Source organism: Vicugna pacos, chromosome 6 (genome assembly GCF_048564905.1).
Source record: "Vicugna pacos chromosome 6, VicPac4, whole genome shotgun sequence".
Classification (NCBI taxonomy): domain Eukaryota; kingdom Metazoa; phylum Chordata; class Mammalia; order Artiodactyla; family Camelidae; genus Vicugna; species Vicugna pacos.
This window is the reverse complement of record NC_132992.1, coordinates 65,070,780-65,089,268: the sequence shown is the minus strand read 5'-3', so window position 1 is coordinate 65,089,268 and position 18,489 is coordinate 65,070,780. Positions and strand designations below refer to the sequence as shown.

At 37.9% G+C, this 18,489-nt stretch overlaps 1 protein-coding gene across 10 annotated transcripts; it reads right to left on the bottom strand.

Annotated features, from left to right (window-relative positions):
- Positions 1–424: 424 nt before the first annotated feature.
- Positions 425–17,293, bottom strand: CCDC196 (coiled-coil domain containing 196). Of its 10 annotated transcripts, XR_012073693.1 has the most exons (14): positions 17,205–17,293; positions 15,295–15,499; positions 15,037–15,189; positions 13,664–13,760; positions 12,919–12,969; positions 11,178–11,255; positions 10,897–10,998; positions 10,302–10,361; positions 9,786–9,927; positions 9,387–9,476; positions 9,008–9,097; positions 8,433–8,589; positions 4,217–4,275; positions 1,359–1,471 (listed from the first exon to the last, which is right to left on the bottom strand). XR_012073693.1 is itself a non-coding variant. In XM_072963247.1 (12 exons), exons 2-12 carry the CDS (start codon positions 15,342–15,344, stop codon positions 585–587), a joined length of 912 nt encoding a protein of 303 aa, XP_072819348.1. In that variant the 5' UTR covers positions 15,345–15,499; positions 17,205–17,293; the 3' UTR covers positions 425–584. The 10 variants fall into 10 exon arrangements, 6 of the variants coding, with proteins under 6 accessions (XP_072819348.1, XP_072819346.1, XP_072819351.1 ...); XR_012073694.1 differs by lacking the exons at positions 1,359–1,471; positions 9,008–9,097 and adding an exon at positions 4,022–4,037; XM_072963247.1 differs by lacking the exons at positions 8,433–8,589; positions 9,008–9,097; positions 9,387–9,476 and adding an exon at positions 425–628 and having other exon boundaries at positions 1,396–1,471.
- Between the last annotated feature and the right edge of the window lie 1,196 nt (positions 17,294–18,489).

Here is an 18,489-nt window from a genome sequence, read left to right as displayed (position 1 = left end):
ACTGACATGGATTGAGTTTAAGTGGACTTTTTAAAAAATCAAAAACATCATGCTATTCTTAAATTATTATTAATTGGTTTCCATTATTCTAATAATGTTCCATTATCTTTAATTGGTAGTAATCAAAGACCAGCTACCCTAGAAAAATATTTTTGTTTCTACAAAAGAAACAAAAAATTATTTTGTTAACTTAAGTAAACTCATTTTCTTCTAGGTTGAGTAATAATTGGAAGAAATATGGTTAATAGGAGTGTTTATCTGGCATTTCAGCTTAAAATGAACCTTAAATAAAGGTTTGAAATGTTAGGAAGAATAAATGAATTTGTGAAGGAAGCAGAGATGATGGATTTTTCAGTCGTCCTGAAAAATCTCACTTTACCATGTAATAATTACATTTTGTATTTATCTGCCGATGAATCGCCTGCTGTGGGATTGATTGGGTACAGAGCAAGTATCCTTTTCCAACACAGACCTTGTTCCTGTCCCATTTCCTAATATTTGGTGACTAAATACAGAACATATGAAGCAATAGGGATTTTGAATTGCTGGCAATGCAGGCTCCTCCCAAGGTACCAGAGGGACATTTAGAAACTTGCCTTGGCATGTAACAGCTTGCAGAAGCTTCTGCCTATAAAAGGAGACACCACTGAAGGTGGCAATAATTCACACAAACAATACTAAAGCTAGATTTTTCTGCCTGGAACTAAAAGCATAAGGCAAAATGTTGCCTACTGTCACTTGCCCCCTTTGATGGTTCCAATTTTAGACTAAAGATGAAAGTAGCAGACTGTTGTTTTGGCCTTATTTCATTTAGGAAAGAAATATGACAAACATTACTAATCATTTGCGGTCATTGCAAAAAGGCAACTTTAGGGGAGGGGGAATGTTAGTAAATATTCCCTGAGTAGCTAGAATGTCAAGGTAAAATAAATGACATAAGCCACGAAAAATAGCACTACCCGAGATTATGGTTATTAAACGTATTGCTGGTGGGATAGAGTTTTCCTTAATTGAACTTAAAATTGAAAACCATCTCCCAGGTATATCCCAAGAATATCAAGGGTTTTAGTCTCAGAGAAACATAATTGGAATATTATGAGTAAAAATAAAACCTTAATATAATGATGTTTCAGTTCCACCAGTACTTTCTGATTACTAATTCAGTTTCTCTAATAATCTGGTTCTGTGATGGGAATGCCCTAAATATAGACATATTCCAACCACATTGGAAGGGATAGCCCTTTCTGTAATTTAAATTAATATTGGGTTTATCAGTGATTCTCTTGGGAGTTTGGGTTGCTTAAATGAGTCTCTGATTTGTTGGGTAAGTTGATCAAATAAAGTTTTACCCACAAAGCTGAGATCCGTATCCTGGATTTATCAAAATGTACACACCCATGTAGGTAGCCAGCCAATCCAATTGATCACTTTGCACTGCCATGCAGGTAAAAGTCAGAGTCCACTGTGAAGTCTGAAAAACAAAGTAGGATAAAAGGCTACAATATTTCTGCTTTGTGTTTTGAAGAAGTTGAAAGATTTGGAGCATTTGATGGAAAAGTGATAAGCCTAACGGTAATGAACATATAATTTCAACACTTTAGAGGTGGCAAACGATTCATTTGTTTAAGGAGTTATACATCTCTACCAACAAGTAAACTAGTTTATTTCATGCCTTGGTTAACAACAACAACAACAACAACAAAACAGAAAAAATAGGTCAGAAACTCATCTAAACCCATTGAAATGATAAAAAGAAACCAAAAAAACCCCATGATTTTGAAAACTTTTGAATGTTACTCTTTAATCCAACCTTAAAATTGAGAATCTAAGGCCCTGAGAGCAAATGACTTATTCAAGGTAGTCAATGGTACAGTCAGATTTTTTTGTTCCTGACTTTTGTTCTCATTGCTCTGTCTAATCCAATCAACTTGGAAAATCTTTCCACACCTGCCAAAGTACAGAGGGCTGTAATACGTACAGAGATGGCTTTCTTGAAAGAGAATGTGAATTACACACTCAGCTAACTCAGTTGGTAGAACATGAAACTAATCATCTCAGGGCTGCATTTTTGTAATCAAGAGGGAAAACATATAAGTTAAATTGGAATAGGACTGGCAGGAATAATACCTAGGCTCTGGTAACCAGCTTAACTGTTAACAGCCCCAAATTAACTGTCGGCCTTTGGACACCATTTCAATATATCTGACCTCCAGTGTCCTCTTACTTATTTAAAGTCCCGTCTAATGTCCAAATTCTATGATTTCGTGTAAACTTCTCCAGTCCAAAAGTACATTTTTAAAAAGCCATCTTTAAAGCCACTTTTAAAATTTTAAATTGACCTTGATAGAAGGAAGATTTTTAATTAGCTGATTTACTCATAACCACATATAAATCAACTTTCCCCAGACTGACATGAGGTAGAAAATTAATGACAACTTAATTAAAGAAAAGACCTGAAGATCTCAGGAAACACAATATGATCCAGTGGTATCATACTGACAGAAGACAGGGTGTCAGAAGACCTGGGACTTTGGAAATAACTTTCTATGACCTTATGCAGTATCTGAGCTTCTGTCAGATCTCAGGTACTGTGTTAGGTGGTCAAAATTAAAAGATGAATGAAACATAGTCCTGGACCTCAAAAAGCTTACAATTTGGTAAAGGAGGTAGATAAGCCAGGCAAACAAATAATTGCAATATAGCTTGTTATGTGCTATGATAGAGTTAAGAGACTAGAACAGTGATTCTCAAACGTGACTGCACATACGGGAGCTTTTAAAAAAAATACAGATGCTGGGGGAGAGTATAGCTCAATGGTAGAGTGTGTACTTAGCATGCACAAGATCTGGGTTCAATCCCCAGTACCTACGTTAAATAAATAATAAATAAACATAATTATCTCCCCTCCCACCAAAAAATGCAGATGCTTTTGCCTGCTCCCAGAGATCATAATTTAAATGATCTGGAAAGGGGGTCAGTGAATTAGAGTTTTTAAAAGCTCCCAAGGGCATTCTCATACACAAGTAGGATTGAGAATTACTAGGATAGAAGGGCACCAAACTCGGCCCTTAGGACAAGTAGGCAACGGTCAAGCAGACAAGAAGAGAAGACTCTTTCAGGCAGAGCTTTGTGCAAAGGCACGGAGATAACAGAACTCGTGGTGCCTTGGGGGAACGGCAAACAGTTCTGTACAGTTCAGTGTCGAGGTATGAGGGAAGGGGGTTACAGTGAAAGATGACACTGGAGTGTCAGTGGGAGGGGGATCACTATATGGTTTGTGAAGGAATTTGTATTTATACTAAAGTCAATGGGAAACCAGTAGGGAAATGACATGATCTCGTTTCTCTTTTAGAAAAGATAACTTCGGTAGCACTGTGGAAGATGGATTAGAGGGACTGGAAGCAGGGAAACCAATTAAGAGACTGGTAATCCAGGCAGGAAAGAGAACTGAAGTAAAACAGGGGTGCTGGAAAGGTAGAAGATACTCAAAGAAATTGATAACCAGGAGGCAGTATCAACAGGGCAGATGCATGTGGTCGGTGAGAGAGTAAGAGGAGTCTATGGAGTATTATTTCCTTACTTTGTACCTACTTTTGCTCATTTGCCAGTGGAGGATCTGCAGAATTTAACACTTCAGAAGTGGCGAGGAGCAGCTTCTTATGGACTTAACAACATACAATGTGGTTGGAATCAGTCACTTCAAAATCAAAAGCTATCAAAATAATCAGAGGCTGTTTATAATCCATTAGCTGACTAAATTCCTGACATGCTTAAGGCCAAGCACCTAACTAGCATTTCCACCCAGTCTGGAGGGCGGGAGTGAAAACAGCACTGTAACAAAGGTTTGAGAGGTTTTAATTAACACAAATGGCTGTGCCTAGTCTACATCTGTCCAAAGCAAGTGGAGTGAAAGCCTTCTAATCCTTCAGTGCTTCATCTGGCATTGACCTCAGAAAAAAGAGCCTCCCTCTTCCATCATCAAACTGACTTCCTTGAGCTCCTTGTTGTTCTGTGTAGGTCTTTGATCCCAGAATTCTCTAAGACAGGAAAAAGCAGAAAAAATGACAGCTCAAACACCACGTGTCCTGGCATTCACTTTGCAAAGCCTCTAAAAAATATTAAATTAGAACGTGCATTAAAACAGGCATTCCAAAAACCTACACCAGCTATCTATTCACGCCTTGAAAATGATTTTGAGAAGGAAAGTAGTTCTCACCACATTAGATGCATCTTTGTCAGTAGTTGCTCTGCGCATAGCTGTAATGCCCATAGTACCTGATGGGAAATATTAGGAAAACGAGAGCTTTCTTTAAGTAAAAAACCTAGTTTTATTTTGGGTTGCAAAACTATTAACAGTCACCGCATTATCATATCATTGTATCAGTATATCAGTTGTAGGACTGACTGGTATTAGCACTGATGTGGATTTTCAAATTTTTGTTTTAGAAAATAACTTCATCAAACAATATTTTTGAAGTTAAAGTGGTGACTCTTTTCTTTTGTTGAGAGCTTATGTCCCATGGCCAGGGGTGGAGTGGGGATTCATTTGAGGATTACATCAAGTAAAAACAATTTTATTTGCTAGACTACATGATGTGCTTCTAATACAACTTTCAAAGGTAGAAATGAGATGATAAATCACACACATGTACACACATCATCACATAACCCAGATACATATTCCACAAAAATGGCCAACCTTGAACAACGGAGAATAAACCAAAGGTAAAGGAGGGGATGCTGACAACAAAGAAGAGGCAGAGAGAATGACAGGCACGGAGAGAGAGGGAGAAACAAGGCAATAAAAAGGGAGAAATGGGAGAATTTTAGGGTGCCCTGTGGTGAGTCTGTACTAGGTTAGGGTTCCCAGACTAAAATACAGGACAGCCAGTTAAATTTGCATTTCAATAACACGAAATAATTTTTAATGTAAATATGTCCCATACAATACTTGGGACACAATACTTGGGACATATTTATACTAAAAAGTTACTGTTTATCTGCAGTTCAAACTGCACTGGGCATCTTCTTTCCATTAGCTAAATATGACAACCCTATCCTAGACATCTTGCTGCTTTCCTGAGCATGTGATGCAAAGAAAGTTAGGAATCTATTGTCACTCACAGAAATAATCATAGTATTTATAAAGGTACAGTTTACCTTTTTTTTTTTTCAATGTTTATATTTAGGAAAGAAGACTTTTCTTCTCCCTTGGACTTCTGTAGGTTTTACAGGAAATGAAAGAGTGACCTAGTTTAGAAATTAACTTCCTAACCTACTAATACCATGAGCCTAATGCTGACATTCAAAAGGTTCAAGTTGCTGCAAAGCTTTAAAAAAGCCTGTATTTAAGAGCAATACTATTTATCAAGGACCCAGATTTGAGCTAGCTGTGGGTTTCCACCCCTGCCTTTCAGCATTTTAGCTTAACGCTACTTTTTTCCTTTCAGCAGCACCTGCTGGTGTGTGTTTCAGCCATCAGGAAGAGTAATACTAAAGTGAAGTAAAGGTTAAAGCCAGAAAGAATGACTTGCTTTCAGAACAGAGAGGGAGTTATAGAATAAATAAGGCCTCAAGAGTATTCATTTCCCACCACACTTGGCTTTCATCTGAATTTATAAGTGGAACAACATATCCACATGCAACCTTCAACTTCTTCTCAAAAGAGCTCAAGGAAATGCTTAGAGTAGGGGGAGGGGGCTGGGGGGAGGGGAGGGGAAGAGAGAAAAACAAGGCTGTCAGAATCAAGAGTCTTATCACCATTTCTATTATTATGGAAGATAAACTTCTTCTTTAAGTACCAGCAGGTGTGATGGGAAACTCAGCTGAATTTAAAGATTGCTTCGTGCCTGTGCTCTCTAAGATAGGTAAGTGACTGCCAAAGGCCAAGAACTGCTCTCTTGACGCTGCAGAAGCCAGGAAAGGCTGCCGTACACTCGGGGTCAAATTGTAATTTTACACTGGTCTGGAAGTAAATCCCTTCAAATGTGATCCATCTCTCGAAAGACCGAAAGGAAAGACTTCACCCTGGGTATAAAATATTTTTCTCTTCTATAAGCCTAGGTGATGCAATATGCTAAGCAGATGAGACTGACAACGATAAAGCTACAACCTGGGCATCAAGGAAATTTGCAAGTAGAAAATGCTTTAAGTGTAACAAAGTCAGTATTAACACAGGATTATATTTTGCCAACCAAATAGATCACACCACTGCAACGCAGCCAACCAGCACACAGGACAACTGATGTGGGAGGAGGAATTCTTGGCCAAGACAAGCGGGAAAAACCCTCCCTCTATTTGTAAATGCTTACAACAGAAGGGCCTATACCCTGATTTGCTGGGAGGTGTGTCCAGAATTACATTCTTTCCTTTCTTTAAGGCAGGTTTGTGGAATCCAATTCTTTTGAAACTAGAGGAAAAGGAACACTATCCAGGAACACCATTAAGTACTTAAACTTCAAAAAACAAAAGAAAAACCTCAATTTCTGTGCAATTGCCTGATTTTTTAATTCTTTGTCCTAATCGCCTGATTTATATGTGGTAGGGAAAAAAAAATATTAGATAGGGATTGTGGAAGAAGTGGGCAATGGCTGTTTTTGGAATGGAGAACACTGTAGTTCACCAAGCAGAATAATAGGTATGTATTTTGCAGCAGAATACTGAATTTAATATGGTATCATCAAGGCTGCCAGTAATACACCTCAGTGTTAAGAAGCATGGCAGAAAATATCAATTTTTTTTCTTTTTTCATTTGATATATAAATGTAGCACATTTTGTCCTAAGGGAAATAGAAGACCAATGGCTCCCCACGTTTTCCTGAATTACCACTATTTGTGGACTGGAGGCCTGGATGTGATTGGTGCCACCTACTGGGCTAAATGAAGAATTACAAATCTGTCAACCCCTTTTAGAACTAGTGTTTCATTACTGAAAAAATTAATGTTGGGGGTATGACTCTTTATTGGGAGGATTATACATTAAGTAAGTGATGAGTTTGGATTCAAATAATAGTCTTTAGAGGTGTGGGAGTCATGATAAGTCACATCCTGGAACACTGTCACTTTGCAGCATATTCTAGGAGATGAGATTTGGCTATGGAGTCAGAAGCCTGGCTTCCTTGAGCTAGTTTCTTGATCTGTAATACCAGCCCCATAGAGTCATTGTGAGGGTTACACAAAGCCATATGTTTTAAACACGGTCTATAATATGTTACTGTTGTTTTGGATAAAGAAAAAAACTGAAATTAAATGACTGGCCCAGTTTATCTAACTGGTTAGCCTCAGAGTTAAGGCCTGCAACTCGTATATCTGACTCTAAATCCAGTGGTTTTCCCACTAAACTATTATTTCCCAAAATGTGATGGTGAGTGATTTTAGGTGGCAACTGTAATAAATTTACGAGGTGCTGGAGCACAGTATTCAATACTGTAAATCACAGTGAGAAAATTATTCCCCTTTTGATTCTTTCAAATTGATGCCTTGATGGCATGAAGGAGAAGAGTTTCAGTTTGGTGCTGGTTTTCTTTAACACTCTATACATCTTGCTAATCTCACTCCCTGAGAAAGATAAAACAGGCCTTAGGCTTCAGCAACTTGTTAGAATACTAAAATTTTGCTATCTGCATGTTTACTATGTTTACTTTCTATTATAGAAAGTTGCATTGTTTTTCATTTAAAACAGCAATGTAGTTTTATTTTCAAGGAATTCATTTACAAAATTAAAGAAGTCAGTCTAAACAGAACATATTGAATAAATAATAGTCCAAGTGACATGGAAGCTGAGAAACACTGAGCAGCACACAACTGCTTCTCGTATCACTGTTGGTAATAATACCTTAACATATTTACTTTAAAAATCTGTCTAAAAAGAAAACTAATACTTCTTTGGTTTTCTTTTTAATAATCAAACACTAGGCTGTAAATAGGTCGACATAACCAAAATTCAGGACTTAGATTTCAGATCCACTTGGGCTCAGACAAAACCAAAGACTTTGTGTATATGTGTGTGAGAAAATGAAACTGGCCTACAATCAGTGCTCCATGAATGCACAATCAATAAAACACATGTACAATGGGTCACTCATGCCTGTGGCTACACTCATTAGTAGTTAACTAAACAGTTTAGTTCCCTATCACTTAACTCTCCAGAAGCATAAGTGGAGAGAAGAGAGTGTTGATCTGTGGGCTGTCCTAATTCAAAGTTCAAAGATTCAATGTTATGCACACAAGGGGAAAAAAATCTACTGAGGTGATCACGTTGAATGGAACCCTTCACTGTTTACTATCTTGGTTTTATTTGAATCTGGAGCTAAAAGACTTTTGGCTTCTTATTCTATAGATCCCTCAAGATGACTTTCAGCTAGTTTTAAATGAGAGAAGACAAAAATCTGTTGTCCTCATACCTTCCCGTCCTCCATCTTTTCAATGCATACCTTAACAACTTTCTACTGCTTCTGGTTGTATTCCAGGTTCTTATTGGAGAAGAAAACCTCAAGATTTCTGAAGTCCAATTCTTATCAAAACAGCAGTTAAAAGTATGAATGGAACACTGGCTGAAGGATAGGTAGTCCCTCCAGTCTTCCAGATTTTCTGAATTTTAAATATGAATCAAGTCAGACCATCAGAGTGCTTTATGTACATGGACCCAATCATCTTGAGCTGATCCATCATTTTAAAAAATTTTCAAAATAATAATTTCTTATGAGATTGTACCAAGGAACAGATAACAAACAGCCTGGGAAATTCAGATTCTGAATTCATTTTAGAAATACTATTGAGGACATTAGCTACTATGACACACATAGAGTGTCCTAACATTGTGATAAGGACCTGGAGGAGAAACCTCTCTTGTCTCAGTACTCAGGAAAAGCTATGTTTCTCCTGAGCAGTTGGTTTATTGTTATTTTGTGGACACCATAAATCCATGTTTCTTTTGGGAAATTCAGAATCAGGTTTGAAGACTAGCTATACCAACGCTATGGTACTTTAATTACACATTTTCATTTACCTGGCTTCAACTTATGTTCCTTTTGCTTTGATGTATTCATCTATTTATTTAATCTCTGTGCTGTGTGTGATTTTATAAGCTGTTCAAGCCCTTATAGAATAAGATTGAGAAGATATTGGACACATACATACTGATACTAATAAAACTTTGGCATCCCTTAGCCACGATTTCTCATTTTGTGTCTCCTTTTTAAATTACAGAGTTCAGTTTCATATATCCTTGAAAATTTAAGAACCCTTTATTCCTGCCCCTCAGAAGCCATTCCTTTATTCTACTTTTTAATAGTAAGCTATATGATTTCTTCTAGTGATGCCATACATTCTTTGGGGTGGGAAAATGCTGAAACTCCCAGAGGAATATCTGGATTGGTGAAACTCACAACCATTGTCAGATGTTTATCTCCTCAACCTTCTATTCTGAAGTCGCAGAGTCTATTCCAATAAGATTTGTAAGATCAAACCACTAATTCCTAGGAAAGGGGAGGAGGTGGGGAGAAAACTAATATTTTATCAGATGCCAACTATGTGACAACTACGTATGTGAAGCACACAATATATTACTCGGTCTTTACAAAGGAAAATTTTATTTCCTCCAGAGGAATTCTTATCTTGATATAAGAGCTTCAGTGTAATAATAATGGTGATAGTGATAATATATAACATAGCTAACATTTAACGTATGGTGCGCCAGGCATTATGCTATCACTGTATATGTAATGAGATCTCCAATGTAAAACAAAACAAACTTCAAACTAGGTATCTATGAATACTCGACCTACCTTGGGACCCAGGAAGATTCAAAGGTGCTTGCTTTGGTTCAAAATTCTGCTGTATGTACAGTGATAACTTGAGATCATTGGCCTTCTGGTAGTTCTTCAAGGCTTCAATTCTCAGCTCAATTACTTTGCCACTAAACTCATTCTACAAGAGAACATTTTCCAAAACTAGTCACATAGTATTGGCTTCTCTAAATCCACTATTATCTGAATCATTTTTACTCAGAAGTTTAAAAATGATCCCATCATGCTGAGTCTTTAAAAGTTGGGCAGAAGTATTTGTGATTTTTCCCCCATTTCAAATAGAACAAAATCAAGATCATAGGGAAAAAATGCTATTTAAGTTACTCAAGGTGAAGCTGAGATAGGGCTCTCCAGCCAGCTTCCCACAAAAGATTTATTTGAGCATGACAATTAGTAATCCAGATGAAGGAATTGGGTTTAATATTAGGAAACTAAAAGCCTTTATTTTGCATGAATGAAATTTTATCCCATGTCCAGTCTTGGAAGACTTAGTACCTGAAAGATTTTGGCTTGTTCCTGATACTTGACCCATTCCATTTTCCTCTGTTGCTTTTCCTGGTGGAAGAAAGAGCCTCTGGTGACAAAGTAAATTGAGATCAGAAATCAGTTTTCTCAGTATGCTGCAAAGGCTTTATAGCAAAATTACAGTTTCATAGACTCACTAATATATTGGTTTCAACTGCACAGTCCTCTTAATTGGCACCACCTGTACAACCCGCTCTCCAAAAGCTAAAAGCTAAATGAATAGGATCATTTTCTATCGGTGAGTTGGTTGTGGGAAGATTAGAAACAAGCATAATATCTCTAAATAAATGTTCAACAACAAATTAACAAGTGTTTTGACATCACATAGCTATTTTGAAGTTGTCATTATTGGTACAGCTTTTCCCACTTTGACCTAGCTAACATGATTTGCCAGAAATTTGCAGTGTCTCTCTGACTCAAATATAATATCCCAAGGGAACCAGATCACCTATAAAATTTTGTATCAGTTTGGGAGCACACCATAGTTTAGGCAAATTACTGCTACATCAAAGATTTCTCATCTATCAGCTCTAAGAGTCACTACTGTTCAGAAAGATTATACTACCTTCCTTATTTCCTTCACTTTCTCTGCACACAACATCTCCAGTTCATTCTTGGTCTTCCTAGATGATGAGGGGGTTTTAGGAGCCTGTGATGAAGAAGAGAGCTAAAGGAATAGGAGGTCCCAGGAAAGAAACACAGTGTCTCAGCAAACAGTAAATCAAATACAACCTTAAGGCCCACATTCTCCCTGTCTACCCAAATTAGCCCTGATTGTCAACAGGCAGTTTCCATCTGTGTGGCATCAACAACTTTGATATTCTAAGTACCATGCAGTCTACTTGCCTTTCCATCCTGCATGTCTGCTTTGTTCTTCAACTGCAGTAGTTTTTGTTGCTCACTGAGTTCTTCGGTGTTGAATGTCTGTAGAGAGACATTTGGCAAAGCTTTAAATTAGCGGGAATTAGGAGGGAAGTGGAAAGCCAATGTGGGTCAAGGCTTTTGGTTCCTGCCAGTCAGCGACCTCTCAGGGCCTGACACGAAAAGTGCACCACCAAAGGGGGTTCAGAATGGAATGAGCCCTTCCACTTGGTCTCTTGAGTGTGTCTTATAATAATAAAAACTATTAACTGAACCTTTATTATATGCCAATCTCTACTGTAAGCTACTCACTACATTACTTATTTATACTACTACATTATAAACACGCATTTAATCCTCACAGGACTATTTTTATTTCCATTTTATGGATAAGAAAACTGAGACTTGGAGGGGTTAACTCATTTGTTTGGGGTCACTCAGGTAGGAAATCACAGAGCTGGAATCCAAATCAGATTTCTTGAACTCTGAAGCCTGTATTCTTAACCACTTGTCATAATGATCTTGCCTCTCCATTTCTCATTGTCTTAAAACTTGGGTAGAGAAAGTCAATCACAAGCTAGGGTATATAGACGTCCCTTCTACTAAGTCTTTCTGGAGCTTTGGAGTAGCTGGATTTTGACAGAGGAATGGTGCTGGCATATTTCCTATCACAAGGACTCAAGAACTCAGGAACTAAAACTTTTCACAATTTGAAGAACTAATTTGTATCTGCCACTGAGGGCTAAGAGTACAAGGTTCAGGGCTTGATAGTATCCGAATTATTTGTGGAAAGGTGAGATGAAAAAACAGTCAGAGATCACACCCATACCTGTTATTTAACAAGACAAGCTGCTATTCCAATTTCATAGTCTGTGAAAAAGCACTCAGATCCCATAGGCACAGTCTACAAAGGAATTTCTACCCCTGCCTGGTTTCTCAGCAAAAGCCCCTACTATTTTTATCTTAAACAATGCACTGATTGTTGTAAAATCATAGAGCAATTAGAAATGAGTATTCATTCATTTGTTCATTCAACTTAACATTTATTGATTTGTTTACTATGTGCTAAGCATTGTGCTACATGCTAGGGATTCCAAGATGTGCAAAGCAATGAAGATACTGGAGGAGCATGTATTCCAGAGCAGGGTGGGGAGACAAGAAATAAGTAAAATAATAATAACAACTATAAAATCAAAATAATAATGTGTTTATATTATTTTAAAAAGTGCTACAGAGGACATGAACAAAGTTATGTAATAGAAAGTAGAAGGAGGGTGGAGGATGCCCTATTTAAGTGGAGTGAATAAGGAGGCCTCCTTGAGGAGGTGATATTTAAGAAGAGACCTGAAGGATGAGGACAAGCCAACTATAAGAAACTAGCATTACAGCCCAGGGATAAAGCAAGAGCAAAAGACTTCAGACAGGAAAGGTCTTGGCATGTTTGAGAAACCACAAGGAGGCCAGTGTGGAAGGGGAGGACTTCTATGAGAGGGGACTAGAGAGATAGGCAAGAACCAGATTATGCCGCAGTAAGGAATGGCTGTAAAGGGTTTTTCATAAGAAGAGTGACATGATTTGATTGTTTTAAATAAGATCACTTAGATTGGAATGAGGCATGGGTGGAAGCAGAGACATGATAAAATGAGGACATGGACCAAAAAAAAGGAAAGGTCTTTGCATTGTGGTCTGTAAGACAAATACTTTCAAAAGATCTTTAGAGGCACACCTTGTTCCATAGCATCTCCATTTCGTTCCGAAGCATCTTGTTTTTCCTTTCCTGTCGAAGGGGAAGAAAACCAAACAAACAGAAATATGTGTTTGTCTAGTCAGTAAAGTTGGAAGAAATTACTAAGTATTGAGGGGAATGGGGGCACGGACACAGTAAACCACAGAAGAAGGCAATAAATGGGCCTAACCCCAAGTCCAGGAACATGAGAGATGAGTTTGATGATGATGATAAAAAAATAATTTTGAATAATAACTTTAATTATGGTGACCACGGTATGATATCCATAGTAATGAGTGCCTCACACTTGCAACACTCAAGATTGTCTGGTCTTATGGCAGTTTCTCTGGAGCTTGGACTACTAATTTCTAATTTTTAAGATCCTTTACATAGTTGGTTTTAAAAAATCTTATAAGAATCTCTCAGAGCAAACTATTCTTTTAGTTTGGTATTTTCTATTGCTTTTGAATGTGAAAGGTTAATATGCTTGTATTAATTAACTTTTAGATGAAACTTTTTTTTAAGTCAGAGAAACAGAATTTTGCTAGCTAGTTCTAATTCTTCCCAACATTTCATCTGACTCCCTTTGGATCATCCTGTACTTTCTAGACCAAGGACGTACGAGTGTTGGAGCATCTGCTGCTGGAGATTATAGCATTCTGCCTTCCCTTCCACATCTGATGCCAGCAGTGGAGTTGAGCCCTATTCAGAGGGCCATTCTCTGAAATGCCCACCAACCTCTTACCAGATTCTGCTTCATCTCTTCTGCTTCCTTAATGAGCTCAGTGACTGAAGAGTCATCATTCCCCTTCCCTGCCATGATCTGCCTCATGATCTGCAGACTAGAAGGAAGAGAGAGACATCATAAAACATAATACTACTTAAAGAGTAATACCAATATTTCACAACCAGTCAGAAGCTACTCTACTATGGGAGGGAGATGGGGGCTGAAATCACAGGAATTATGGAAATCCTTCTAGACATAGAGGCCTCTATAGGACAAATTCATTCCTGGTTGACAGTTGCCTTTGGTATATGCCCTATAATGAATTCTGGGCTCTATAATGCTCAAAACTTGTCTCCAGCAGCTAGTGAGACTCCTCTCCACCCCTTCAGGAGAATGTTTTGGTGTATGACTTTTGGGGTAGAAAGGGGAATTTTTTGCCTCTGTGAAAACAGAGGTTGAAGAACCTGTTGTCTTCAATAAATCTCAGAATTATTCTTTCCCCCCATGTCTGTCCATCTCCCTGACTTTGCTTCTCCACATAAAAACATTTGAGTTAGTTGGGGAAATCACTTATATCTTTATGGTAGCCTCTAGAGACTCAAGCCATCAAGAAGTTTCTAACAAAATCTGAATCAATATCCAGTCTTTGACTTGAAGAGAGGATACTCTTAAAAGGTATTAATTAACTTTTGTTTATGCTCTTTGTACTTTTCCCTCTCCAATTATAAGCAGAGAAGCCATCCTTTGTGCTCTCTTGCCTTGAGAGGTCTGAATTTCTGGGTTGTAAACTGCTGACCACAAATTTCTTCCTGGTTTTTGCTCTCCAAAACTCTGAGCTCCCTGAGATGCTTATGGTTAGGGTAGAGAATGAAGGTAGGCACATTATGGTGAGATTTCCTGAGACTAGAAAGGAAACAGAGAGTTGGCTGATCCCAAGAACAGTGAATGCCCTAGAGAAGAGTTAAGACCTCAACTGCCCAGTTTACTTAGTAAGGCCAGACCCTAACCCAGACTTCTAGGCTCAGAAAAGATTACCATTTTACTGCTTGGCATGGGAAGAGCAGAGTTATCTGTCCTAAAGTGATTCCACAAACATGAATGAGGAGCTATCAGTGTGACCATGATAGGCTGAGGACACTAAAGGCTCTTATCTGTTTCTTGGGAAGAAGAGTAGTAACTGTAGCTTTGTGAGATGAGGGCTGAATCATATTTAATCCTACTGAAAGAAAATAAAGGATTCCTTCCCACTCTGATTATGTAATTATAATTTTTTAATCTACTAGAGTTGAGTATCTAAATCTTTTTAAAAGTGTCAATAATCATTGTTAATCCTATGGATTAAAATTCTCCTGCCTTTCTCCTTCTAAGACATCTGAGTAGGGAAACTTTACCTTCTTTGTTTTTCCTCCAAGTTAGACATCAACTTCTGGAATAACAGGCTGTTCCTGTCTTCTAGAGGTTTGAACAGCTCCAGCAGCTCCTGCTTCCTTAGCTTTAAGTCCTCACTTAATTCCTTCAAATAGTTGCCTTCGATTTTAGAACTTCTGTGGGAAGAGACACCATACCTGCCGTTAGCCTGGGCTAATAATAGAGACCCTCTTTTCCCTCCTGAATAGTTACCACTTGGCAACCTTCTATCAAAGACTCACCTTGTTTTTGAGGAGAAGTAAGATCCTGGCGAGTTTGAAGCGCTTGTCATCTTGAAGGAAAACTTCTACTCTAAGAATAAAAAGGTCCTCCTGAAAATATGTGCCTTCTTGTTCCATTCAGTTGAGTCATCATTTTTATACTGCTGTTCTTGAAACTCCTGTTGCATTGGACTGATTTTAGCTACAGTTTGAGGTCACAATGGCCCTAAGACCACAGAATTAACAGGTCTTTTAAGTAAAACCATCATCAAAGACAGCTTGTTAACTGAAAATACTATTAACTACATCTGATCAGTTCTTGCCTTAGCTTTAGCCAATGCCAAAAGTTTTACTCTGAAGTCTTTGATTGCATAGGATAAAATCACAACACATCTACTATGGAATTCCTATTGTGAAGAAAATAATGGCATGTCAAAAATAACTCATCAACACCATCTTCCATGGCAATTGACTTCCATGGAATGCCTACAATCTATAAGGCACAGCACTAGATTTTCTGAGTGAGGAAAAGGTAGAGACAAAGCATCTATCTTCTGTGGGTCTTAGGAGGAGGAGGGGATACCTCTAGGATACATTTTTAAAAAATAGAGATCAAACTGGCAAACACAAGGTACAGATATAATACTGAATAATATAATACAGGAGCCAATTGCCATTATTTTCCCGTCTTTAAGACTTGATATATCACAATGGCATGGTAGAATTATATTGGACATGCAACAAGAGGATATGATTTGTAAAAGATCCACACTGCCAGTATGCCATTCCACAACCAAGTTCTTTCTTGAGAGGCTGTAATTCTAGACTTACCTCCAGAATCTGATTCTGCCTCTATTTCCCTCTCCCTGTTAAGAATCACATTTCTCCTAGACCCTAAGATCTCCTGTCTTCATCTGGATCACTTAGTGATCAGAAGCTAGCCCAAAGAGTTATACATTTGTTTCTTTATGCCCTTTAAACACAGTTTTAGTGCAGTATCTTTATTGACATTCTCAAATGTGCATTAAGTCTTGTCAATTTCAAATATTAACTGAGCATTTTCAGGCATTCCCTAGGGGCATTCCCCAAAATAACTTAATCCCTTTGTCTTTTGGGAAACCTTAAAGGCAGAGTATTTTAGTGAAAATAACATAATATTTAGTCAGATCTTAGTTTGAATCTCAGCTTCACTGTGAGCAGTGAGCTGACTGTGAGCAAGTTACTAAATTCTCTAAGTCTCAGTTCCACTTTTGTAAAAATGAGAATGGTAAATTAAAAGGTTTGTCGTGAGAATGAAATGTGATATTATATGACATTCCTGGCTCATGTCAAATATTTACAATTTAGTGAATTTTTGAATGGTTTGGGTTTAGTGATTAATGTCCTAAGTTAGCATTCAAATACAAAACAAGCTGATTTAAATGAAACTAATGAAGCTTAAGTTTCAGAGCCTTTCATTTTCACAGCCCTCTTCCACAAGCCCTGTACCTCATTTTGTATTCATAATTTTGTATTCTTTTTTTGGAAAGAGAGAACTCCTCCAATTATACATACTGTAAGGGTCCCATAAAACCTGGATCTGCCCCCGATAAACATCTCTCCTAAGGATCTTCTACATAAAAACCTCTCTTTAGGCAGTCTCTACAAATACTTTTTCTAAAGCATACATGTGTTACTTGTAAGTTTTGTATGATAGCGTAGTATGACATTAAATTAGAACAGCCATGTCAGGTAAGGCGTAACATAATTCACATTGGTTGTGCTACGAGTTCCCTTGAGAAGTTTAGATTGAATGAGGGTGAGCAAACTCCACACAGCTGAAAGAAGGAACAAAGGCAACCAATTATTAGTAGTAGCATTTAAGACTGCAGATGTGGCAGGTGGTAGCAAATAGTAGAGGACAAAAATGGCATTGATCATTAAAGCCTGACCTCTTTAAATTTCATCTTGTGACATTTGGTTGGCAGAATCATGTTAGATTTTTAAAACATTTAATGTGCAGGCAGCATCCCAGCTCACCTTCCTTTCTGTCCTTGGTGGGGAATGACTGAAAGTAGAACACTTGCTATTCTGATGTGCTCTTTTCCGTAGCCAATCAGCACCCTTAACATCCTAACATTCTGATGCCTGTTTCTTCAACTTGGAATACAACCTCCAAGAAGAATATTTGCCTTACGATAATGTACACAGACTTTAAGAGCTTAAAACAAACAAACAAACAAAAAACAGTATTGAAAGGAGGGTAGTGGACATAATACATTATCTCTGGGACAGAGGTAGGGAAGGTGAAGCTACAGATGACCACCAGAAATGGAAAGGAGGGAAGGTGATCATGAATTTTTCCTGAAGTAGATGTTTAGGTCAGCTGTTGACTGAGGAAGCATGGTAGGAAACTTTGGAAGAGGAATGACTTGAGGTTTGGAAGAGCACCTGAGGAATGGAAAAGGAAGCCAACCAGGCAAGAGCAAAAGGATTGCCAAGTGGAGCTAAGGGTCAAGGTGAATTTGGGACTTGAGGATTTGGAATGGCATGAATTGGCAGTCGTATAATTTCTCCAGCAGTGCTTGGCAAACTAGAAGCAATAGTAGAGAGAACAGATGGTTGTTTGACTCTGTGCTCTGACTTGGCAGAATAAATAAGCAGGAGTTCAAGGGAGGAAGGGGGCTGAGAATGCTGGTGAGAGTGTCCAGCAAAAGGCTGATCATTTCATACAGGGCATGCAGAGATGAAAACGAAGAAGAGGGCAGCTAGAAGGGAAATCAGGAAAGGGTTGAAGTTAAGGAGTCTGGGGTGGAAGAACAGCAGATTATGGTCAGTGAACAGACTTATAAAACAACTTGTGAAACCGCATCACTGCTTAGATGAATTCTAGCAGCAATTCATATTTTTTTTTCTGCAGTAAACTTTCTGTTGCTTCCTGTCACTGAATAATATTCACTTCGCACAATATTCACTGAAATCCATGTGGTACTTCAAAATAGGCCTTATAACAAGCTATTCACAATGACCTCATCCAACATTATAGCATTTGATTTTAGTATCTGTTAAGAAAAAGTGTGATTACTATAATTAGAGTACTCAGAGCAACAGCATTTTCTTGTTAGTTTTACCAGTAGAAAATTAGATTAGTCTAATTAAGCCAGGTCTCCAAGAGTAGAGGCAATTGTTTTCATATTACAGCAATAAATAAATAAATAAGTAGTTTCCTATCCTCCT